Here is a 27,159-nt window from a genome sequence, read left to right as displayed (position 1 = left end):
CCTCAAAATTCAGCAAGGCACTTTATTTGGTAAGAAATCCCAACAAGCACTATGTGACAGCGGGAAGAAAAAGCTTTTCTCAACAGGAAGAAGCCTCCAATAGAACCAGTCTAAGAGAGGGCGAGCCATCTGCTGTGAACGGCTGGGGATGGAAGGAAAGAGAAAAAGGGGAGCATAGGTAGACAGAACAAAACACAGAGGATGGGAGACAGATGTGTAGCAGTAATAGCAGGAGCAGTAGCCATAATACAAAGTGGTGAGGAGAGTAGAAATGTGCTGTCTGGTACAGGACGTCCTCCAGCAGCCTGTGTCTACAACAGCATAAAAAGTGATGCTTGAGTCACCTGATCCCACTCTAACTATAAGCTTTATCAAAAAGAAAAGTTATATGTCTAATCTTAAAAGTGGAGAGGATGTCTGTCTCCCAAATCCACAGGCAAAGAGCTGATAGCTGAAGGCTCTGCCTCCCACTCTACTTTCAGAAATTATGAGAACCACAAGTAAGTGAGCAAAGTGCTCCGTTAGGGTAATATTATATTATGTACTCTTTAAGATATAATGGTGCCTGATTATTCAAGGTTGTGTATATGAGGAGAAAGATTTAACAGGGAGCCAGTGAAGACAAGCCAGCATAGAGGAAATATAGTCTCTCTTTGCAGTTCCTGCTGCTATCCCCACTGCAGCATTTTGGATTAATTGGAGGCTTTTCACGGAACTTTAGGAACAACCTGATATTAAAAAATAGTAATAGTTCAGGCTAGAAGTAATAAATGCGTGAACTAGTTTTTCAGCATCACTGAGGCAGGATAATTGTAATTTTAATAATATTACTCAGATGAAAGAAAGCAATTCTACATTTTTTTTTATGTTTTTGGCGTATACTGATCAAAAATGACTCCAAGATTACTACACATGGAGCTGTTGGAGGCCAAGGATTTTAGGGCCAAATATAGAAGTAGGAAATAAAACGTCATCCAGTCATTTATGTCCTAAATTAATTGATTTATGATGTATTGTAATGACAGAACAAATGTCTTTTTTTAATCATTTATTTATTCAGGTTAAAAATTTAATCTCAATGAAATCACATACTGGATGATATTTTACAATATAAGCATGTAAGTTAATACGATTAGAGCAACACTGCTGTTTGTCAGGGTGGAGTTTTCAGTCATAAGCGTCATTAAAAGCCATTTACGTCTCTTTTACACAAGGTGGCGCACTAATATCAGAGTAAGCCTAGTGAGAAGCCGGCGGCACTTAAAGTGTTCAGCTTCTTTTACAGGAGGTTTCATTCAGGAGGCAACGTTAAGATACAGCATAGGAGGGAAAACCTAAAAAATAATGTTTTATTTATCACAGGTTATTTGATAATTAATCCAGTGAATGACTCGTTGTCTACATAACTGTACGTCTACTTTTCATTCATATCATCTTGAGAAAATCTTACTGAGACCCAGTTTTCCCTTTTATGGTAAAAGAGGGCATCATTAAAGTGAGGCCAAAAACATTATGGTTTTCCTCCGAGTGTTTAACAGCTTAGAGGTGGCGTCGTCATTGCTGAAATATGTATCAGAAACTGGTGGAGCGGTGGTCTACAGAAATATTTGCAATGCTTTTCAACTTACACATCGCTGCCTGACCAACACCTCTCCACAGGGCGGGGGCGGGGCTTAGACGAGGATGCTTCAATCCTATTGGTGTACGGTCGTTCAGGAGGGACAGGAGAGAAACTCCAGGAAAAAGGACGGACGGACGGGGGGAGCTGGCGCACGGTGTAACGGGACGGTACCTTTCGGCGTAAAGACGAAACTTTGTATGGACATGAGGATATTTTGGAATAATTCCTGCTTGTTAAAAGAAAAGCGGAGCTCCTGAAGGGAAACGGCGTGTTAAAACGTTCAGAATTAGCAGCTGCTGGTTTTTAAAAGGGAATTTCCGACCTCAATTAAACATGACTAAAATTAGAGTTTGACCAAAAAAAAAAAGAAAAGAAAAAATGAGCACCGACTACAGAGCTGCACATTAAAGTAGAGGAGGTGGTCAGGGAAGCCCGCCAATGTCCACCCTTTGTCGGCACTTCAGAGCAACTTGTTGACACATTTTATTTTCCAGGAGTTTCAGTAAGAAGAAAAAAAATAACAGTATGGCAGAACACGAGAGCCTGGAGTTTGGAAAAGCAGACTTTGTGCTTTTGGACAACGTGTCTATGGAAGAATTCATGGCTAACCTAAAACTCAGGTAAGCCAGCCCTGCACGGCTGCGGTCGTTCACCTTTGTAAATCCGCAGGAGTGTCTAATAAGCACTCACGCTCGGGAGAGTGGAGATTTAGAGCGAACACGGTACCTGCTAACAGCATTTTTAGCCAAAATGTTTGCTGTTTGTCATTCAACAGGTGCTACAAAGCTCATTCTTGCTGAATGAAGAGAACTTGTCAAGCTGCTATAAGCTCTGCCATCACCTGTTTTCGATACGTCACTTTCACATGTGAATGATGGGATGGGAAGCTTGTTTATAGTGTTTGGTTGCTGTCGCGCTTCTCACACCTTTTCCTGCTTTCTGACCAAACCGGTAATTCGCTTTGAAATATTTTGAGTGAAACTCCACCCAGCCTCCACACACAGACATGCACACAACTCCTGTACGGTTTGAACGGATTCTCCTCCTTTCTATCAGCTGTGTTGTCAGTGGCTCTGTGTCAAGCATGATGTCAGGCACGCCTTGCAGCGTGGGGGTAACATTACGTTTCAGATGGGCTGTGGCTTGGAGTTCAGTTTCTTCATCTCCTTTCCTCACCTCTGCCATCTGTGATGAAAGTGGAAGCTGATCCCCAATGTCAGTTTGGAGTGAGGTCTTGGTGTGTTGGTGTGTTTTTAATGGTGTGGTACTGGGGGAACTTAGAACAAAGCAGGGGGCACACAGAAAATCAGAATATTTGATCAGAAAAATACTTCACAGGAACGGCTGGCTACAATTTTGAGGTACATGAATTGATGAATTAGATGGCTAATACATGAACAGTGGTGCTGCACAAGAGCCTCAAAATTATTTTGTATTTAATAACTGTTTTATAAATTAATAAAATAAAAAGTTAGACCTTTTACTTAACTTTGTTAAATAGGATTATAACTTTTTAGGATAATATACGCAAATAACCTGAAGTGAAAGTTTGGCAAAATCATGCACATAATATAATTTAAAAAAATGATTGATTACTGTGTTTATCGGTTAAATATTGGAACTTGAGATGATTGGTTTAATTGGTTTTATACTGCTGGGTAGCTTTAGCTGTAATGGTGCAGCACAGTTTATTAAATTTGCATCAGAACCAAAAGGTTTAAAATACATGGTGTGGAGTGCTAATAATATTTGCATTCAAATATAGAGGAGTGGACATAGACAGTAGCAAAACACAGAGATACTTAAAGTGCAAGTATATTAAAATTGTGCTTCAGTTATGTATTTCAATAAATGTCAATTTACAGCCGGAACAATTAATAACAGTATTGGCAGTAAGCTGGCATGTGAAGAAACATGGTCCATAAATGGTCAAAAGCAAATAAGAGGATATGTGCTGAAAAAAAAATGTCAGTGTCAGAACTGTGTGTTGGCTTAAGTTGCACAATTCAAACTAGCAATGGAAGTTGACTCAAACAATGTGCTTGGGTTATCCTGTCTATCTTTGGCCAGGAGACTCTTGCAACAGAGATTTGTATTCCCAGGAGCTTCACTTCCTAATTAAATAAAGATTTAAAGAATATTGAAAAATGAATGTAGGGATGTAATCAAAAATAAATAAATACATAGGACAAAAACCTGGCAAGATGTTTAGTCACTAGTTTCACTTTCCCTACTTAGCACATGTGCTTTATTAGTATCACTATATGGATGAAAGTTTTAGACCATACCACTTATTCTTTGACTTTAGGTGTTTTCTGTCCGTTTGGCACAGGTGTATAAGATGTAGCTCCTCCCTTTCTCCCCTTACAAATATTTGTGAAAGAGTGAGCTGATTCTAAAGAGCTCGCCTGTTTTTGTTAGGGTTAGAGTGCTGCAATGAGTCATTTTTTGAACTTTAAGCAATATGACTTCAAAGTGGAAGTGTTTGGGACCCACAGCAACTCAGCCACATACAGTTAGACCCTGTAAAGTTGCTGTACTTAGTCACATGGCTTCAAAGGGTTGAACCTCTTCTGTCATGAATATCAGCACAAACACAGCATGCCTGGAGTTTCAGGGCATGGGTTTCCATGGTTGAGGAGCAGCATGCACGCCTTACATCACCAAACACAATGCCAAGTGCAGGATGGATTGCTGTAAAGCACCACTGGACTTTGGAGTAGTAAAAATGTGTTCTGTGGAGGGAAAAATCATGTTTATCTGTCTGCAAATCTGATGGATGAGACTTGCTTTGAAGAATACCAGGAGAACATTAACTCTCCAACTGTGCCACACTTAAGGTTTGGTGGAGGAGGGACGATGCTGCGGACTTGTTTTTCTGGAGTTTTGGCCAATTGTATGCAGTTTGAGGAAGACAAATTTCCAGTGCATCATGACCATACCCTAGTGCACAAGCAAGGTCCATAAAGGCATGGTTGGATGAGTCTGGTGTGCAAGAACCTGAGTGGCTCATGCATAGCCCCGACCTCAACGCCATCCAACATCTTTGGAATGAACTAGAACACAGTTTGAAGTATCTGCTGTTATAGCTGCAAAGCTTGGACCAACTCCATATTGATACTTATAGATTCAGACGTCATAATGAGATGTATTAAAACATTTATTCTATAAATGGACCAACACTTTTGTCCATATAGTGTGAGTCACATCAAGATAAGACTTTATTGATGTTCAGGGGAAAAACACCTAATGAGAGAACAACAAAGGATCTGAAGACAGGAAAAATGCTTTAAAAGGAGTTACAAAATAATACAAAGAAGTAACATTTCACTTTGTGCCGATGTTACAAACGTAATCAAATAAAGTGTCTTGGTAGTTATTGGGTCACAATATTACATACTGACAACGTCTGTGCTCCTTGAGATTGATTCTCCAAGTGCAGCATGAATCACAATCCAAAAAGTATTTCTTATTTGATGATGATAATGAGACCGGCGACTATCATTTAAGCCTAAAATATCCGAAGTTGGTTTGTGGTTTTGTAACCTGGTGACAATGAAGGCCATAGACTATGTTCGACATCATCCTCATCAAACTATTTAGTGAGCCCCTGAGTCTTGATGTTGCCTTTGTCATCTTGAAGAGACCGCTTACACTAGGGGTAAACTGTTTCATCAAGAATTAAAGTGATCACTTAGAGCAGCTTTGTTTTGACTTACAGCGTCCTTCCTTCCTTCTTAGGGAACGTATAACAGAGGCACTGCACTCATTGTTTAACCTGTCATCTGTAGTGTAGCGAGTTTTGCAAAAGCGTAAAGTGTTTTGCTGCTGTGAATGTGAAGGTCTTCATTAAACAACATACAAGTTCAGTTATTAGTAGACATACTGCCAGCAGTGACTTGTAGAGTAAATATTTGAAGGACTTTAAGGTTGCACTTTCCAAGGTCTTTTTCTACTGGCAGTCAGTTGGCTGTGTGGTTTTTCCTTATATGACCAAGCAGAGCAAGATATTCAGGAATGTGGACCACACCAAAATGTTTGTGATTCCTTTTCCGCCCGTGGAGGGTGGGGCTGGTGATAATGGCGAGAACTGTTAGATGCACGTACCTGCTTAAAAGAAGTGGATTGCAGCCAGAATCACTTGGTGCTAAGTATTAGTGGTACCTTAAAGTCTTTCTTCTCCCTCTCAGTACCTTCTGCCAGCTTTTCCTCATGTTTTACTCCGCATAAACATTTGTTACAATGTGCCAATATTCAAGCTTAAATCCATGCTCAGAAAACTGGGGCTTTTAGAGTTACTTGAACACCATCATTAGAAGGAATATATTTAGGGAATATATTAAAATCATTTCAATATATTTCAGAGCTTTAGTTGTTAAATGCATTTGGACTGCTCTTGTTTTTTTAGTGTACAGTTTGCTGTTTACGATAAATCAAAGATGTCTGAGAGGTGAGAGTGCCAGATGCACAAGTGTACATGTTTATAGAGGACATTGCCGTTCTCGTTAACAAAGCTTTTACTAACATACTTTTAAAATTAGATCAGCTTCTGTGGTGTGAACAGTAGCCTTGGCAGACAGGCAAGAAACCTGCAAGGATCCAGACAGCACCGGGCCTCTTTTTCCCGACTCTGTCCTATTTTCTGTCTGTTTGTTTTCCCTCCAGCTAGGCAGCTCGGTCCAGAGGTGGCGTGTGCAGATTGTTATTTGTAGAGGAGGGTGTGACCAGCAAGGAGTGCTTCCTTTTTGCTCCTTTTCCCCTAGTCTGAGGGTGCATGCATGCATTCATGGGCACATGTGTGAGTGTGTTTAGGCTGTCTCCAGTTCTCTCATCCAAAGTGAGCAGTGCTGCAGCCCTTTTGCACATCTCTCATGGGTGTGTTTTACACCGTGTGTGGGAGCTGAGCGTCATAATATAGTGTAACACACTGAAATTTAGCTTCAGAGCCACTAAATTGAATGCATTTATTTGAAGTTATTTACAGGTGCTGGAAGAGCTAACATAACATTTTCCAGGTGGTTCCTCAGGCGCTCTTACTGAGAAGCTCACATTGTTCACTCTTCCAAAAGTTGTGAAAATCCCCAAATATTTTTATTTAAAGTGGGTCAAAAGCCAAGCTTTGGTGTGGAGCCAGTCCTCATTTAGTGACTCCCCAGTTGGCCAAGTTTGACTAACCGACTCAATTACTCCGCTCTATATGGGATTTCTGCTAGTGTTGTTAAATGCCTGCCATGTTGGGAAGGTAATCAAGTTCCCCGGTGGCTGCATGCATGTAAGGCATGATTTGGAAAAGATTGCTTGTGTTCCCTCACTGTGGCCAGAAATGGTTGTTCAAGTTGACATTTACTTTGTTTGACTTGAGGTTGAACTGTGTGGCCTGTTCCAGAGAGCCTCCCAGTCTCAAAATAGAGCCCAGCAGTTGCCCAAAGTCTTTTTGTAGAGATGGTAGGAGAATAATGCCAGATAGCTGTATGGTCTTGAGAACTTTGCACATCGACGTTAAGCAGATATGCTCAAAACTGTTCAGCAGAACCTATATCTGATTATTTTTTTATAACTGTGAGTTATCTCTCCTAATTTAAACTCATGTTTACTGATGACAGTAAATGTGATTTTATACCTTAAATTGACTAAATAAAGCAAAATATGGGCAAAACAGTTATAGCAGTATTTAGTGATCACTTTGTCCTTTAGATCTGACATCCTGCGAACTCACAGCTCTTGTGTATATCCCTTCAACCAGGCAAGTTTTTCTGCCACTAAATGTCTTTATAAGGCAGCATTGTCTTGTCTTTTCCAAGGGAAAAAAATCCTCTGAACCCCTGTGTTTCCCAAATAAACATGGGGGTATTTTTATTGTACATCAGTCTTATAAATAAGTGTCTGATCTTCCAGATTGTCACACTAACAGATGAGGGCAGGTTTTTAATTAATGTCCAGATGAATGAAAATTGGATGAGAGGAACACGATGGGAAATGGGCTGTTTGCTTTAATCCTAACCATCTTTGTGGGTTTTCTTTCTACTGGGCTAAGTATGATAATATTATCAGGACTTCTACACAAGCAAAATATTGTTCTGAACGTCTGAAGGCTTCTGTTTGTTTGACTGCTCTGAGTGATTTGACCCTTGAACCTATCTATGCGGAGTTAAACAGGACTTTGAGCGGGAAGTCTACAATAATGTGGAGCAGGCCGGCAAAGCAGGAAAGCTGGCATTTCCCCTGCCTTTGCTCCTCACATTTCATTGATTCCTACAGCCTCTTCCCAGCTCAGTAAAGAATTTTGTGTGCAGACGGGCATATGCTGTACATATGAGATTCGATTTTGTTCTCAGGTAGCATAGCTAGGTTACAGTTGTCACTCCATTGTGGCATTTCCTGTATTTAAACATAGAATTGCTTGGTAAATTGCTTTGAATTGCTGTAAAAGGAACAATGCTCCTCCTGTTTTAACTGCTCCAACTGCAGGTACATTAAAAGAGGGGTGATGTTAAATGAGACAACCTTCTCTGTTTTTGTGCTGCAAAAAAAAAAAAAGAGATCAAACTTAGTGTTGGAAACCTAGTGTCTCCCACTCTTGTAAGATATGGTCTCGGAGGACCGGTGACACTAAAGACCCACTACGTGTTTATATGTTATGGGTTTTGTGTGTGTGTGTGTGTGTGTGTGTGTGTGGGGGGGGGGGTCTTTCAATTTAAATGCATTGGCATCTGGAACATATTAAGCTTAAGGCTTTTCCTCAACTAAATCCGTCTTTATTTGCTGCTTTTGTGCCTTTGTTCATTCCTCTGCAATAAAACCAAAGTCCATGTGCACAACCCTGTCCTGGCTGACATGCTCTCTAGCCCCACAGCAAAGATGAAAACGGTGATAGTGTGCAGCAGATGACTGTAAGAATATTTAATCCCGACCCGCATATTAAAGTTTTTTCCTTCCAGTGGTTTTTCAGTCAATGGAAGAGAAATGTCTTTAGATGAATGCTAAGATTGTGTGCTTTTGGAAATGGAGGGCCAGCAGCAGCAAGCACAGAAATGTGCATGACGTCAGTTACAATCGTTGGCGTTAATGGTACAAGATCTGAGGGAGATGACAGGCTCGTTGTGTGATTAACATCTGTTTCCTTTATGTTGCAGTAGCTAAACATTAATGAAAACTGTTTGCTCTTTATTGCAAACTCCAGTTGCTTCAGTCCCTCACACTGCCTATCTTCCTGCGAGATTTCTTACTAAGAAAACGAGCCTTCGCCGAGCTGACAGATTCATAGAAGGCTGTTTGAGAAATGCCTCATCGGCCTGCTCCCCTGCAATCCAGCAGTGAAAAGTCCAGTCTCACCACAAGAATTTCCATACAACCGCCTATAATCTGAAACACATTACCATCCTTACATAAACAGGGGCTGTGCTTGTGTAGCTTTATTTCCCTCCAAAATAGGTTCAGCGACTCTCAGAGATGTCTCATTTGTGGACTCTTGAGATGGCAGGCGGGGTCAGCAGCAGGACGCTAGCCCAAGTATAGTGTTTCTAGGACCAGGTTTTGGTCTTTATTTTAGTGCTGTTGTGTCACAGTTTCCATTTTTCTTGCTGCATCTTTTCCATTATTCTGTGTATCTGCTGTTGGTGGCTTCATTAGATCCAAATTAACTTTGGTTTTATTGGGCCTTCTACTCAGGTATGCAGTGTCTTTAATGGGTGTCATTATTAACAATGGTTTTCTGAATGTTATGCAAGGAATCTACTAGAGATGGCACGATACCACTTTTTTATGTCCGATACCGATACCGATATCATAAATTTGGATATCTGCCGATACCGATATGAATCCGATATAGTGTTTTTTAATCAACAAAACTGTTTTTTAAAATATCTTGCTGCATTTTGCAAGTCTGCAAGTTCATACTCAAGTTTAAAACAACAACTACACTAAAGCTATTCTGTTATACCTGTATACAAAAAAAATATTTCATAGTTCAGCAATACTGATCAATCTAATAAACTTAGACCTACACCATCCTCCCTATTCTGGTATTTTAAAGAGTACTTAGCGTAAATATTAAGCAACCTAACTAATAGGGTTCCAACTCCCAGCAACAACAAAATTAAATAAATAAAAAATAGGGAACCACCCCTCACGCTCCACCTCATGATGCTTAATCGACGTAATCAACCTTAATTTGATGCAGTGTGAAAAAAAATGCACAGAAATCAATTATTTTTCAAGAAATATTAAATAGATTCAACATCTTTCTTCAACAAAATTGCAGACTGCACAGATGGTACCTTCCCAAAGGAAAAAGTACTATAGCTTACTAGGGTATATATATTAGACTTAATAGTCACTATATACAGTAATTGACTTCTATTCATTTTACATCAAATTAAAACTTTGGGTGTCAGATAATTATTTATTAAAAGCTCGACATTTTAAATGAGAATAAGAAAGAAAAGTATGTCTTTGTGCCCCCTTTTCCCAGTTAATGCCCTATCGGCCCCCCTGGCTAAACTTTGCTAGATCCGCCCCTGCACAGTTACCAGCCGTCAGCTACGTAGAAAAAGATCCTGGTGTAGAAATTAATATTAAATAAATTCTAACAACAGCTTATCAAGCTTAAACGTGCTGCTGTTGTTCAGCCGCTGGTTTGCTCTTTCTGGCGCAAAGTGGACCAAAAACAAACGAGAGACAGACTCGCGACAGAAAAGCCGATCAGCTGATTTAAGCAGTTTCACGATTGAAGTAGCAGCCGGAGAGCGAGAGGCAGTCGCTTGTTAAGCTTAACGCAGGAATGCTTTACAAACATTCAGAGATGGACTTACACACTTGCTTTACTTCTCTCGGGGATAACTTTGTCGGAGATGAAATGCCGGGTTGCTAGCGAAGCTCCAAATGCTATCCAGACCACCGACAGGTCCCGCATGCCACAGCCGCTCTATCACGTGATGCATACTGCTCCGACGTGCTAACGTTCTGAGGTGAGTTACGGCGTGTTGCAAGTTTTGTGAGGTGCTTTCGTGATATTTAATGGATCGGATTACATTTTTTATTTTTCTCCGATATCCGATCCAGTAATTTAGGTCAGTATCGGACCGATACCGATACGTAATATCGGATCGGTCCATCTCTAAAATCTACAGACTGTTCCCTCTGTTCATACCGACTATAAAGCAGCTTCTTCCTGAAGTGAGGAAATGCATAACAAAGTCCGCCTTGTGTGTGTAGAAAAACTTACACAATTCAACTCAGTTCATGTAATTTGACACTTTAGATTTCAGAGTTAAAAAAATCATTAGATAGCTTAAAACGTATTGGTTATTATAAGATGTTTTTTTTTCCTCTGGAGCCATGAGGTTCCAGATGATTAGCTGACACATTTTCTTCAGCACATTTAAGATGCAAAGGATTCATTTGGGATTTTATGGCCAATTTCTATAGAGGGAATAATAACAGCTACCAAAAACATCTTAATGCACATCTATACACAAATAAGCTTTAAACACTAACATATCCATTATCAATTTACCTATGAATAAAATAATTGAAATTTGACTTGCCCTTTAGGGTTTAAATTTGTCAGGCATCACATGTAAACTGTCTGGCTGATGATGCAACAAGCAACCGCAACCTGTCTGTGCAACATAATGCCCTGACAAAATTCCCAGTACCCTCATTCTCCAGTCTACACACAGGACTCTTATCTCCTGTCTGAATCTCATTCACTTCAAGTCCGCTAACATGACGTAGAGCTTAGCAATCCCAGATAAGGAGTGTTAGTCTTTTGGTTATTTATGTGCGTTTGTGGTTTTGGGTATGTATGCGTTGTCTTTTGTGCACATTGTGTGTCCAAGGTAGCGATGATGTCGTCCCCTGCCTCCTCCTTTGTTGTATTGTTCTCTTGTCCACCTGTTGGAGCTGTGCTTTGAGCCACAGTGGGGGTGGAACAGCTTACTCACTTTCACAGCCAGCACCTCACATCACTTTGCAGCTCCTAAGTGAAGGAGTACATGTAGGCGGATTATTTACTGTCAGCATTCGGTGGCCATTTTTCTCTTTCAAAAGCTTCATGGGAACCATTTTTCAGACTGTACACTTTGAAACTTTGTGTTCTTATTTCTCCCAATTGGTAATCAGTTGTTAAAGATGTGCCATAAAAGTGAAAATTCACATTAAAGGGGTTTAAGCAAATTAAAACGGCTTTTACATTCGTATATCTGAACTCACCCGACTGAAATCTCTGCATAGATGGTCTGTCTTTATTTTTACACATGAAAAGTTCTCAGAATAATTTAAGGAAAAAAAAAAGCTAGAATTTCTGTTATTTAGTTAATTATTTCAGCTCTAGCATAATAACTAATCCCGTTTCATCTATTTCTGTCCTTTTCTTGCCGCCTCTGTCTACTCCTGCTGTTATTTTTTGTCCATCCGTCTGTTTTTGTGCTCTTCCATGCTGCCCTTTTAGCCCTGATAGAAATCATAGTACTTTCCTGAAATAGCGTGTTGAGTAATGTCTGGTTCTTTTGGGTTGGATCATTTCTCAGTTTTTTTTCTTCTCGCTCTGTTTCTTCAAAAATCCACCCAGTCATCCATTTTCATAGCCAAAGCCCACTGTGATTTTTACATCAGCCGCTGCTGGCCAGTGTGTTAAAGCGTAAACGGGTTCTGTGTTAGGAAAGCGGCCAGACTCAAAAACTCAACCACTACCACCACTGCTCCCTTCATTTCTTCTATATTAACAGGCCCTCAAGGCCTTCATTGAATTTTTAATATTTAATCGGGACAAAGTCCTCTACTCAAATACTGTACATGCTGCAGTGGCAGCTTAACTTTGGTATGGTATATTGTGTGTGAATAAAGAGGCGGAGCAGATAGCTGTGATCACATTAAACAAAGAAAGGAGGGTCGGCCACCTGATCTCCAGCCAGGCTGTTTACACATGGCTCCCATTTCCCCTAAGTATCCAGGCCTGCCGCCCTCATGGGAACTTTGTGTAGCTTGGCTTTGTCTGTTAATCTGCCTGTTGCAGCTCCTCACAGAAGATTGTTTTATAAGACATGTACCTCTTGTGTGACAGTTTTTATGAGTTGTGCTTTAATAATTTCCTCTAAACAGCTAGCAAAACAGCGATAATACCTATATACTTTATGCAAATGAAAATATGGAAATGTCGTTTTTACCTATGTGAAAAGTGCACATAGTGAAGTGTGCACAATAGAAATTGTGAGTTATATTACTTACTAGAATCGGTGTCAGTATCACTTGTTGTATTTTTTCAGTAGTATTATCCTTAGTTTTATTATTTCAGCTGTTTAGTTACGCTTCTTTCAGTGTGACTTGTCAGACTGTCTGATTTGTCAGGTAAAGCACAGGTAAAACCAATCCCATTAACATTGGCTCAGGTCCATCGGGGGTCCCACTTAGCTACTCTGAATCCGTAATACAGGAAGCCTGGAAGTGGGTCACTTAAATGAAAGCAGATGTCAGCATATCAGTTATACCAGTGTTTTTCCTGTTATGTGCCCGAGTCTGCTATATAAAAAAAGGTCTATGCAAACACTGTTTTCAAACATGTGCTCACGCTTTTCCAAAGTGGCATAGTCAAATTATCCAGCTGTCCAAAATACAAACAGAACTGAAATCTAATATAGAGTTTTTAACTTTCTTACAAGTTTATTATTAATTTGGAAATTGGTATTTGGCGAAACAATAGGATTTTGTGTCCCCTTGATTGCTTTAGAGCGTGGGTCACATACAACACAAATTTGATCCAGATGAGTAAAACTCCTCTTTCTGACAGTGCAAAGACATTTAATTAAGCATTTAATCCCCGACAAGTCTTAATATCAGAAAAAGAAGTGCAATTTCAGCAACATCTGTTTTCTACAAGATAAATGTGCTAAATTACAGGGCCTTATGTTTGACACCACTGATTTAGAGATGACCATAGACTCTTCTCTCTGTGATACACAGCATCCAGTTCAATCATCCTTATGTGGATTTATTACTGTACTTTTTGGCTTGTTATTATTTTGACAGATGGGGTGTCTGCATTTCTCTGCCTCATTCTAATTTGATATCATTAAATCGTTCACTTTTAGGTAGACATGACATCATTAGAGGACAAAAAGCGTGACAGTGTTCATACCAGACCCATTCATTGTAAGATGACATAAGATTTAGTCAGTCTTTTGTTTACGTTGCTGATGTAACTGTTAAAGGATGTTGCCTAGTTTCTTGTATTTATTTTAGACAGTGAAAAATTCCAGATTTTTTGATCCCGGGGGATAAAGAAAGTGAAAAGTCCTTTATAAAAGCCTATTGTTGGAGGAAACTGTGCCAGTAGCTTGGAACCATTTGATGTGGGCCTGTGGGAGGGTGGATGGGTTATGTGTTGACGGGCTGTGTCTCCTAAAGATAGTGCTAAACAGCAGCTCCCAGACTAAGCAGGCTTTACAAAGCAGCGGAAAATCCCCTAATGCACAGCCCAGATGTCTGATGGCTGCAGACCGTGAAGAAAACTTCTGTGGCACAGTACATAAAAGAATGGAGCAGAGGAGAGCAAAGTGGAGTAGAGCAGCACTTTGAACACATTTCTGGTGGGTAGCAGAATAAAAAAGGCACTGATATTTGCCAGACAAACTTCGATTATTATAGTTGGTCTGTATTGGGCACTGTGAAACAATGGCTGTCCTTGAGAGCTGGACAGTTATACATGAGATCACATTCAGTGTTTCAACAGATTTAGACTTTATTTCTTGTGTGGGATGGATGGAGGGGGGGGGTTCTAATTGAATTAATAAATACTTCTGTTTATAATTTTGTCTTCTGCATGAACTCCTGCATCCTGCAAATGTTGGCAGTAGTCTTCATTTTGCTTTGCAGCCTCATAACAGCACACGACCAGCTCTCCACCTGCTGCAAGGTTCTGGTTAAAATGATGTTAAAGCTTGCAAAAGATCTCTAAAGCAGAGCAGTAGATACCATCACCAGCTGCAGTCTAGCACATTGACCACTGATCAAGATCTTCCGTGAACGAGATCAAATGGTATTTTAGCTTTTTGGTGGTAATGGATCTTGTAAAACAAGAGTGAGGAAAATTTACTATTAGTAAATCAATTTAGGATGTTGCTGTTTAAAGAAAGAGTTTATTTGCTGTGTTTGACCAGCGAAAGGGAGTGGAGGAATAGGTGGATCAAATCAGCCACGTAAGGAAAGCCCAAAAAGTTGATTCTGTTCATCTGGACATAGCGTTGTGAGTGAAAGAAACATTTCATTGAAAACCTACGTCCAGATGAACAGAATCAACTTTTTGAGCTTTCCTTACGTGGCTGATTTGAGCATGCATCAAGATATTACTAAAAGAGACTCATATCTTACATCTTCAGAAGACTTTTATTCCGTGACCCACACATAGATGTACAGTGCTATTTTATGTTATTAAAACAAGTTTAAAATCCTTGCATAAGAAAACCTGGAACCATTAAAAGTTTGGCTCATTTGGCATATTTGCTGGAAAAAGATATGCAGTTGTTTAGTACAAAAATGAATACTAATTGTTTCAGGCCTACACTTATGGGGAGAAGCAGAAAAGCTAAAATAAGCAGCATGGTTTTTGTTATGGCTTTTTAAGAGAAGATAAGGTCTTCCCTTACCCAGCATTAAAGCAGGCTGCTGTGACTCTAAACACGAGCAGTGATGGTAATGAACACTGAGTTTAAAAGTGGAACAGACACAGATTATCTCCCTGCCCTTCATAATTCCTACGGTGACCCTGAAGTTCACACTCACAATGATGACAACACAGAGTATCTCGGCTCAACCTGATGTGGGCCACAGATTGCACCATCAGATGTAGGGCACAGTTCAGACACCCACTTCTTCATTGCAAGTGTGCTTAAGCCTCACTGGTCTAATTTTTAACATGAATTCCTCGCCTGCTTTATTTGAACTTTAGGAGTTAAAATGCTGATCCTGCAACAAGTCTCTGTATGAGTGCTAAGCAGAGACAGAAAATCATATAAAATGTTATAACGGCATCACTGTGAGCTGCTTCAGGGTGATTTGTTGAAGAAGGCTTTTTTCCTCTCGTTATTTGAGTCACATTTACCTCCGAATTCTTTCCTGAGTTTATTCCTTTTCTGGGAAGATGGGGTGTGCTTCTTGGTGAGAAAATGTTATAATTTGCTTGTACTCCTCCCCAAGTTAACCATAAAAAAGACCCACCCAAACAAGATTGGAGACAGCGGTTGTGCTCAGCTTTGCTCTGTAATTCACATCTGAGGGAAACTTGTCATATGTGTATATGTGCAGTAGGGTTGTAGACATGTGTGGCAAAAGTTTGTCCTGGTATTTAGAGGGGAGACAGAGTACCATGTTAGAGTGAAAAAACATTGGTCTCTGTCTGTTTAAGGGTAAATATGTGTGTTGATCTGCTCATGTCTCATTGAGACAAGGTGGAATCTAGAAGAAGCAGACAGATGCCTGTAGGCAGACTCAACCTCATCGTGTAGTAGGGCTGTTCGATATAACGATATACATCGGATGACGATATAAAAACGTCTATCGTTTCATTTTACGCTATCGTTTGTTTCGTGGTGTCGCAAAATAAACTGTTTACGGCAATATTGTTTTCATCGTTTTGATAGTCACTGTAGTGGCTATATTAATTTCTTAAAGTTCTCTCTTTCTCTTATATTTAATATAACCACACTACAGACGGACAAGCGCCTGTTTTTATGCGTTGTCGTTAGCAACAACGACGGTAACACCTTCGCGTGTCCGCTTGTTTATGTTCCACATAAACCTTTCACAATAAAGCTCAAGATCCTGTTGAGGCTTTTCAAAATAAACGGAATTACGTGAAAGAGCAGATTATTTACGGATGAGAAGTAAAAAAGAGCCGCCAGGTGCTAAAAAATAGACCTTAGACTCAAACGTTAGAACAGGCTTTTCCCCGCAGCACGCCGTGTAATAAATACTCACAAAGAAAACGGCGGCTGTTACAACTTATGTCTAAAAATGTATCGTTTCATGCATCGGTTAAAACACTCGACTCCAGCTACATGACGCCCAGCTGGAAACACTTCACGCAAGACGAGCTGCCCGAGATTCTCAGAATTTACAGAAAATGTTACATTTTTGTGATTTATATCGTTATCGACGATAGAATTCTTATATCGGGATATGAGATTTTGGTCATATCGCACAGCCCTATCATGTAGTGAAACATTGTGATGGTTACACTCCGATACCGTCAAGTCGAGGTTTAGGAGCGGATTATAAGAAAGCCCAGTCTTGATCACATGACTAACAGCTTTTGGTTCATACTCACATTCACATCCATGGTCAATTTAGGTGACCAGTGCATTGTTGTTGTTTTTTAACCCTGTGAAGTTAAAATGAATTCATATTTATGCTTACCAGTCTGCCGAACTGGAGCATTTCAGCCAGCAGAAACTGCGATGAGATGCCCACTCCTATATGATAACTGCAGTTGTCCAATCTGAACCTAGTAAAAGCATGAGGGACGTTTTGTCTTCTGTCTTTAAATATGAGATTGAAAAATGGTTCTAAAAACCAAGATCAGATGGATTATTGTTTAAATTTCAGTGTGATATATCGGGGGGTCATCAGTATAAAATTGATTAACAATATTATGTTAAAAATAAAATCAAGAAGCAGTATATAGAGTGAAATCATAATTTTTCTCAAAATTGAAATTTTAAATGTATTCTTCCATTCGACTTAGCCTTCAACCCTGTCTGTGTTTTTGGTTAGGACTGGTGTTGACGTGTCTGCAGATGGGTGTGCATTGCTAGTGGCTTGTGATCACATTGAAATAATACATGTCACCGTGATTATTTTAGCAACATTAATCATTAAATGATAATTTAGTTGAAAGTCAGGCCATGGAGTAGTCATCAGCAAAGATCATCTTCCTACTCCCTTTTTCTCTTCAGCTCTTCTCCATCTCCTGCTTCTCTTTTTTTCCCTGTCTGATTCTCCCATTTCCTGGCAGCCCTTAGGAGAGACCTCTTTGGAAGGAGATCACACGACTGCAGGTCAGACCAGTTTAGCCACACTTCCTTTCACAGCTGGGCAGACAGAAAGTTGGATGATGGGAGGAAGTGAGAGAGGATGTAAAGAGAGTCGCATTATTACACCTGCAGATTTATGTACTGCCCAATGTCTCACTTTAATCCCTTATTTAATTTTTTATCTGATTTTAAAACAGACAGATAACCTGACCAAACTGAAATCTGATTCAGCTTCAGTGCTCCTATAAATAACATTTCTGGGAGGCTATTATGGCCTCCCAGCTATTAAGGTTCTCTAATCTTTTTCCTGTGTGTCATTTAAATCCTTCTAAATCAGAGTGGAACAGATGGATCAGCCAGCCCTTTATCTCAGCTAACATGCTCCAACTGATTGAGTTTCGCTTCTTCTCTCCTCTCCTCTCCTCTTCTGATATTTATAAACCTAGGTGGGGAAAACGGGTTTCTTCTGGGCTTTTTGCTGAATAAACTCACCCTCTGTGTCAGTCCTGACTATACAACTTCACAGTGAATCATGAGCATGTTGAATGATTAGATTACTCTTTGTTTGTGTAGTGTGTAATGTTTTACTATTGGAAGGGAAATTGAAACCCACAATGCCAGTCTGACACTGGCATTGGCACTGGCATTGTGGTGGACACAGTAATAATATTTATATGCGTTTCCCTGCGGTGTTTGCTCAAAGAAAGGTTCTGCCGATGCCTCGATTCACTTTTGCTTTGCAGTAGTGACAAAAATATCTTGACATAAATTGATATTTACTTCAAAATGCAAAATGTGATGTTACTTGCACTGACCAGCGTATAAGCATTCATAAATATGAATCTAAAGATCAACTTTCTATGACTCAGGAATAGTTCAGTTTCTTTGTAGTGGGGTTTTAATGCAGTTCTGATCTACAATAAGTGTGCATACCAGTAGGCCACGCCCCTAAGCACACAGCAGCAGGTGAAAGAAACCAAAGCCATGTACTGCTGTGGACAGTAACCACCTGAAAGACATTAATATTGGTTTATATGTATATGCTTTATTTATGGTTTCACCACTTTACCTGTTCTTTCTGACAAGGAAGCAAACTCCAGAGTTCACTAACAGTAATTTTACCTTACAAAACACAGGAGTCCTTTGTTTACTGAGGCAGCAGTTGGTAACCAACTGTAAACTTAAAAATCACTGTTTTTGCCAGCAGAGTCTGGTGGCTTTAAAGAGAGATTTCATTATTAGCATCATGGCCCACATTGTTGTTTTCTCAAAGTTAATCAGCGTTGTTGTCTGCTGTCAGTCATGTAGTTTTAACATCAAAATATAACTTCAAGCTTTAAGTCATTCACATGTGTTATTACTGCACAGTGTCTCCCTCCTTGCTGTTGCACAGTGACTGATGGTGAAATGAGTGTCGAGCTGCACAAAATAACAGTTTACTGAAGAAACACTTGATGTATTGCAACATTAAATTATATTGATATAAATAATGTATGATTCTGCACGCACTGACCTATTTTTAGCTACCCAGCTTTACCTGCTACTTCACGTGTAATTAGGTCATCTCATGTGGTTTATTGCTGCTATGTTATTGTACCAATGATATGCTGACATGTGTCAGCCAGACTTAGGACTCATTTAGCAGAACGTTTAAAGCTTCTTATCCTATATTTTAAAAAAATTTATCATGAGGGTTTAGCAACTTTTTTTTTATCATCGTGTTTTTTTCAAACATTGTTAATCACGGCTTAAATCAATAACTTCATGTTTGTTTGATCTTTGATCCTTTTGCCTGCATGTATCGCTGCAGAGGGTTGTGTAAAATCTTCCATATGTATTAGACTGGATCGATTATGTGAAGGTCATAATTCATGCCAAGTCTGCATGAATTAAAACATTTATTAACACATTTCCTGGAAATATAATCAGTATAGTAATTTAAGACTAAGTACACTTAATACTATACTTAATACTGAGGTCAGTTTTTGAAAAAACAAGCACATGAAATACACAAAACTGTGTAATTTTATTAGTTTATTTCTAAATGAGGACTTTAGACAATGAGGTAAAACAATGAACAGCGTCCTCCAGAAATTAATTTAATGTAGAACAAGAAACTTCAGTTGTGTAGTTGGACATTTAGAGCTTGCTGTAAAAGCGACTCAGTGACCATAGACCTTGATAGTACCCAATTTAACAGAAGGAATAAATATGTTAATATCCTACTACAAAACCACGGTTGGGTTCGATACCTAATCTTTCTACCACCCACCCATATACTGTGAATATATCTTGCTAACCAAGGTGATAACACTCCACCTTCTGGTTCAAATGAGGTCACTTCTTGCTCCAAACAAAACAGGATATCAGAAAGCAATGGGTGGTGTCACTGTGGCTTCTTCTTTTGTTATACAGGCTGTTTTGGAAAAAACAAGCACAGTTCAGTCTGTCTGTAGATATATTCCCATATTCCCATCTCACTCTTTCCACACATACACACTGTGTTTTTCTCCACCCAATTAGTCCCCAGCAGACACTTCACCAGCATAATGTCTAATACACTATAAAAATACCTGCACATTTGTCATTATGGTGGTAGACCCTGTCACCTCCCATCTCGTAAAGTATTGTCCACCAGAAACTATTGCACATGTGAGTTAAGTGGGCAGCTCGCTGTGTCGACCCATGCGGTAGGAGATGGAGGCCCCGTCTCAGACAAAGACCTCCAATTGATGTCTAAACAATGGTGCTGGCACACAGCAGCCTCCTGCTTGTGGAGGGCACAATAGGTCTTTTACTGTAGCACCAGGGGAGGAGTTGCTAGCAAGTTAGCTTAGCTGCTTAGAGACATTGTTGTGAACCTGAACATTCAACCTCCATGTGCTTGGAGGTTTAACTGGTGGTTTTAATATTTGCTCTGGTCTTCAAATGTCAGAATTTCTTTTATATATTTAGTGTAACTGAAAAGTAACACGATGATGGGCCATGTTGGCTGAGAATAAGCACATTATATTATGCATGCACAGCAAAAATTAGTATTGAATATATTGAGTCACAAAGAATACCTTCGGTTTTCTGTGGTTTTTTTGTGTTTTTGTTTTTATCTAACCTTGTTCTGGTTGATCCTCTTTCAGGACACGCGTGTGTGGTATGTCATTGCCACCTATGACACTGTGTCAGTCAATCTAAACACAGGAATGAGCTAATCTGAGTGTGTGCCTTGCTGTTTTACATTCTTAGAATTTTCTGTTCTCTTGTTTCCTGTTTTCTTAGTACTTGTGCTTCTTTGGGTATTTAGTTTCTATTTCCATGGGACACTGCAACTGATGAAAGATAAATCTAATCTGATGGAAACTTTTCCTTTTTTTTTTAATAGAGCCAATTTCCTGCACTGGAAGGTTGGTTTACGATCATCTTGAATCCAAATGTCACACAGAGGCCATTTTAGGGCGCATAAAATAGATTAACAGGGCTGAGGCTTATCTCCTTTTAAATATGCTGATAAACAAAATGAGAGTCTTGGACACCCATCAGCAATTTGGGATGATGCTCAAAGACTTTTATATTGACAAATGTGTTCATGTGCAGCAATATCGAAGTGTTGAGGACTACTTAACCTCTCTCATCGTCTGACTCAGCAGTCATAATATGCTTTTAGGGTTGTTTGCAAATGCAGCAGCAGAGGTTTGGCAGCTGTGGAGAAAGAGACCATTCTTCTGTGGAGAGAAACTGGCATCCTAGTCCATTTTGGAGAGGAAGGAAGTCAGGCAGGCGGCCTCAGGGAGAGGGAAAAGCCAGGAGAGGGAGAGAAAGATTGTGTGGGTGAAAGAAAAGGGCACAGAAAGTTAGAGCGCGGGAAAGGTAGCCAGAGGTAGAGCAACTTTAACATGAACTATTATGTTTGGCAGCTATTTTGCTTGTTTTTTTTAAACTGAAGAAGAAAAAACCTAATTTACTCCTGTGGCTGGATATGCTCCAATCTGGTCAGATTGGTCAGCGGTTCATCCCAAAGGGGTGGGATGTGGATTAGGGAAAACATCAGACCTGTTGGGTGCTTCCACAGAAATCTGGGGATGTCTCTTTAGAAAACTTAGAAAAACATACTATATACAAAGACTTCCCCAAAATACACTGGAATATCTGTTAATAGTGCTTTGCTGGTTCACAATGATTTAACCCAACCCTTCTCCATAAGCCATCAGTTATTATTTAAACAGCTTCCTTATTGATATTAACCTTCATAACAACAGATACATTCAAAACAGCGTCTAACACAGAGCACGCTAATAACATCTGCAGCATGATATTGTAACATGCAAATAAAGCAAGATGGGAAACCTTAAGCTGGTGTCACAGTTTGTTCATATTTCATAAATGCCTTTCTGCTATTGTAATTGGTGAAAATGTAATCTGTAGAGGTCTAAAATGTGGTGTGACTGATTTGTAAAAGGGCGATGTTGACAAGTGTTGCAATTGTGTCAGCATTGTGATTCTGCAGTGTTGTAATTATAATGCTTTTTGTGGTTTCTGGTGTCTGATATTAGACTATACAGAACTCTAGAGTAATACAGTAAATGAGCTGTATAAAAAATATAATAAGAATTATATCTTCTAAATACATGGAAACTATGCATTTTGAATAGTAAAGGCATTGCATTGTAGTTTTGTTTTGTTTTTTTAAACATATGTTTCCAAAAAAAGTTTTGTTAATCTTTATTATTTCAATGAAAATCATTGAAATCATTGCCAGGCTATCAGTCTAATCTTGTTGGTTGTGATTATCAATAAAAAAAATCATTTTTTTTATATTCTTCAGGTTTGAGAAGGGGAGGATCTACACCTACATCGGCGAGGTGGCGGTGTCTGTCAACCCTTACCGTGCCATGAACATATACGGCCGGGACGTCATAGAACAGTACAAGGGCCGTGAGCTCTACGAGAGGCCGCCACACCTGTTTGCCATTGCTGATGCTGCTTACAAAGCCATGAAGAGGAGGAACAAAGACACTTGCATTGTCATCTCAGGTATCACGAGAAGCCCCCCTGCACAGACCAGACAAAAGACACCTTTACATCTACAAAGCATTTGTTGAAACTCTTTTTGTGCTGTTGACTTCACACATTGTCTTCTGATGACTCAGATGTTTTGTCTTCTCAATTCAGCTGAAAATGATGATAGGCACTTCACTGTGACTTAGTCCAAAACAAGTGTTTCATGTGGTCACAAGCTGGGTGAGTGCAGAGAGGATGAAGCACCACTTAGTGGTCAGAGAGGGAAATAAGACCCTCAGATCCTGAGATCACGCCATGAGTGCATTCTGTCATGTGGTTCGGGCAAATATTATTTGTAAAATAAAAAAATAATTAATGTGGAATTAAATAGTTTTGTGCATAACATGAATATAAAACAAAAACTGCAGCTCAGGATTTGTTTATGGGTCTCACCAGCATGGACGTCTCAACTCGTGTCTGTTTAAAATATTCAGCATTTTAAACCACTTGCATTTTGTTGGTTAAATTTGCAGAGCATGCAACACACCACAAAATTATAGATGCCAACATGATTTATGGTTATTTAAAAAAAACAAACCCGCTATTAAACTGTTTTGTTTTGTTTCAGGGGAAAGTGGAGCAGGAAAAACAGAAGCCAGCAAGTATATAATGCAATACATTGCTGCTATTACCAATCCTAATCAGAGGGCTGAAGTTGAAAGGTGAGCAGCTCTTATGGACACTGTCAGCACATAAACACATGGTGAATATTACCAGAAAGGAAGTTGTTTTCTTGTGAGTTCCAGTTGTTATGCATCACCACTTCTGTGGGCAGAAAGCTTATCACATAATCAGTGTTATGGTTATTGAACAAAAACAACCAGGCGCGTATGTTTTAATAGAAGGTGTAAACGGTCTCACAACACATTTCTGAGTAAACAGGATTTAACTCTTCATTCTTTGTGTCGGTCCCAGTGCAATGATGACTACTCGCAGGTCTTATCACAGGTTTTGTTGCTAAAAATAAGTCAGTCTTTAATTTTAGAAGTAAATCAGCAAGTGGTCAGAGGCTTTTAGATCATAGTGGGATATAGTTACAGCTCAGCTAAGCTTAGTCAAAGCCACTGATAAGTGAATAGGTGTGAGCTGTTACTGTGCAAAAAGAAGTCGTTGCATCACATTACAGTCGGATTTTATTTCAGTCTCTTAAAATCATCAAGATAATAAGAAAGTAGAGCAGCTTTGATGCAAAGTCCACGAAATGTAGGTCAAGGGAAAAAGCTGGAAAAGCCTTGACGGTCAACCATTTAGGTGGTGAATACAAAGTGCTGACAAATGCGGAGACACTAAAACTTTATGCACGAATAAACATTTTGAAATCCATAAAATTCTTTGCTCACAGAGCAAAGTTTAGAATTGTGCTTTCTATTTATCGCTGAGGTTACAGCAGCTGGTGGTTTACTTCATTACATTTCAGTACAGGATGGTATAATTAGCCAATGCTTTAAAACCCTTGAGTATAGAAGAGTATAGTATTTGATTATATAAAGGATATTTAGAAAATAACAAATTGTAGATGGGTAGAAGGAGTTTGACTGCGTACTCACATACTAATGATATTCTAAAGGAAATGTATGTGGACAGGATGTGCTTCGTATGTATACAGTCTTTATCAAAAAGGCACTAAAGTAAGTTACTGTGTACACATAGTGTTTAAAGTTGTTGGCTGTGTTTATGTATGTCCCATATAAATTACCTGTTTATCTCTCGATCCACATACTAGACCGTATGAGTCACTGTTTTTAAATTGGCTGAACTTGGCGGCTGTTTGCCCTCTTTTTAAGTTGACTTCTTTCTAACTGGCTATCCCTCGCAAACAGGTGCTTTGACAGCAGGTGGGCGGGACTTTTTTTTTCTCACAGCTGAAGCTTTTAGCTTGAAATGACCATATGTGTCATATCTCCTTTCACTTCCATACAGATTCAAGCACAGACTTAATATTTCAACAGTAAAACGTAAAACAATCCTATTGGTGTATCCATCACAAGATACACCAACAAAAAACCTTATTTATGTATTATTTATAGAACTGTACTCAGGGGTTACAGTGGGCCTGAACGATCCAGAGTGGGATTTTTGATTGATATGTTTACTCAGAGAAGAAGGCGGCAGGTTATAGATTGCTCAGTGACATTTGATAAACTGGAAATTTCAAGCTTATATGTCATGTCCTCAGTTATTTTAGGGCTTGTTAATATCAGATCTGTGCACGATACGCTTTTGATGTCATGCGTTTTGTTTTTCATATTGTGAAACATCCTGTAAGTGAAATTAAAGTATACTAACTTTATTTTTTATTTAAAGGTTGTATGAAAATACTCAGCAGTAGGGATGGGTATCGTTTAGGTTTTATCCGATACCGGTGCCAAATCGGTACTTTTGAAACGGTGCCGGTGCTCAAACGGTGCTCAAACCGGTGCTTAAAGAATGGAGAACACAAAATTGGTCCAAAAACCTCTCATGTTCAGCTGTTTTTTGTAAAAATATAACAATGTTAGCCTTTTCTGCAGCTATGGGGCGTATATGGTATCACTCTTGGCTGGAAGCAGTGCTTAAACAATGGAAAAAACACAAACTTTGTCCTAAACCTCTCATGTTTAACTGTTTTCCACTTTTTCTTTGGTCATTTTAGCCTTTTTAGCCAGGGTGAAGGGAGTATCTGCCATCAAACAAGAGGACAGCATGTAGCTATGATGATGTTTGCTAGTTCACCTTACATGCATTAATGTAATAACGTGGTTAGCCTACTCAACGTAAATTAGCTACTCACGCAGAAAAGAACGGCTGCTGCTGCCACCATCATCCGTCATCATTTCTGCTACACTGGCAGGGCTAGGGGCCAGGACTCTCCTCTTCGTGTTTTTGGGGGATGTTGCATAACAGGCAACCCACCCGCAGTAGATGTGCTCGGTGTGAGGTCTCGCAGCAAGCTATCAAATACGGCGCATTTCTGGGCTTTTAAAAAAAACGCTACGCGTCGCCAGGTGTTTCATCGGATTTGAGGTGTTACCTCCTTTGACAGTATCACAGTATCAGCTTAAAGCACTTGTTGCAGGCTGCTGAGTTTGCATATTTTGCTATGAAGTACAGCCAGACTTTTGACCGCTTCGCCTTGGACATTTTTAATCTGTAGCTCTGCTCTAACAGAACTTACGTACCTGGCCCCGCCTACGATCCTCGGAAACGTAAAATGATTGGCTAGAATCTAAAGTGTATCACAGCTCAGGAAAAAAAAGCACCGAAATGTGCGCTGCTTTTCGGTCTGGTTACTACCGTTTATGTCAGAACCGGTGCCATCATGGCACCGGACACCGGTACCCATCCCTACTCAGCAGTTAAATATAGGTTAGTCCAGGTTAAGCAGGTTTAAGCAGGTTAATTTGCATTACTGTGGTGAATGGATGATGTTGCACTGGTGCAGAGTGGCTGTGATGTTCATGGTCAGTGTTAGATTACATAAAGGGTAGCAGACATAAATTTGAATTTAAAATGATGAAGCTGATTAGAGTTGCTCACAGAATTGTGTCTGTATTTTCAGCTTTATAGTGTCTAAGGGATTCTTTCCCCCCATGCTGCACCACTAGGATTCCCCTGCCTATCAAATCCCACTTTAACCTCACTTTTCTCTTTAGTCACCTATCCATCATGCAGACCGGTGCCTTTAAAAAAAATTTCCTTTGTTTTTCTCTGCTTGCATCCTGCACAAGCTTCAGGCTGTGTGGATTTATAAGAATGAGAATTTAGGTTGAAACAAACTGTGTATTCTCTCCCATTAATATTATTTTATTAGTATATTAGTATAACATGAGATTCAGATGGCTTGAAAATGCCCTCAAAGAGCTACTTTTTACTTCAAGTACATTTCAGAGCCTGTACTTTTACACTTTTAGTTTGAGTAAAAAGTGTTTTTTGACACAACTATCTGAGCTTCTGCTTAAGTGGAGAATGTCTGTACTTATATTACCTCTGACATATACACACACAAACATCAGCTGTTGAAATAATGGCTACATAACCATGGTAACTAATATACATACTAGGTCCTCTATAATCAGCCACTTAACTTCTAATATCATGATGCCGTCCCACAGAGTAAAGAACATGTTGCTGAAATCAAACTGCGTGTTGGAGGCCTTCGGCAATGCCAAAACCAACCGTAATGACAACTCCAGCCGCTTTGGCAAATACATGGACATTAATTTTGACTTCAAGGGGGATCCCATCGGAGGCCATATTAACAACTACCTGCTGGAGAAGGTATGCATTGCATTTGGTAAAGACTTTGTTTGATTAGTGCATGACGATTCTAAAATATTTTAAGTACATGTGCAAAAGTTTTCAGCATTAAAATGAAGGTGCCTGGAGTTTGTTACAGTAGTTGCCGAGCACATTGTTCCAAGCGGTCTCTGTCTGTTCTTTCTGTTTGTGTAATTCCAGAGTGACTGCCTGACATCCTAACCC

At 39.5% G+C, this 27,159-nt stretch overlaps 1 protein-coding gene across 1 annotated transcript in view; it reads left to right on the top strand.

Moving 5' to 3' along the window:
- The first annotated feature begins 1,787 nt into the window (after positions 1-1,787).
- myo1d (myosin 1D) overlaps positions 1,788-27,159 on the top strand; it is a 132,954-nt gene continuing 107,582 nt past the window's right edge. The window contains exons 1-4 of the mRNA XM_085361587.1: positions 1,788-2,241; positions 22,463-22,671; positions 23,267-23,360; positions 26,790-26,955. Of these exons, the coding sequence (XP_085217713.1) occupies positions 2,147-2,241; positions 22,463-22,671; positions 23,267-23,360; positions 26,790-26,955 (564 nt within the window). The 5' untranslated portion in view covers positions 1,788-2,146. The remainder of the gene's footprint in view (positions 2,242-22,462; positions 22,672-23,266; positions 23,361-26,789; positions 26,956-27,159) is intronic.

Source organism: Diplotaxodon limnothrissa, linkage group LG8 (genome assembly GCF_057381915.1).
Source record: "Diplotaxodon limnothrissa isolate DT_005_m linkage group LG8, D_limnothrissa_male_GT1.1, whole genome shotgun sequence".
In the NCBI taxonomy this organism is placed as follows: domain Eukaryota; kingdom Metazoa; phylum Chordata; class Actinopteri; order Cichliformes; family Cichlidae; genus Diplotaxodon; species Diplotaxodon limnothrissa.
This window is presented reverse-complemented; position numbering and strand designations above follow the sequence as displayed.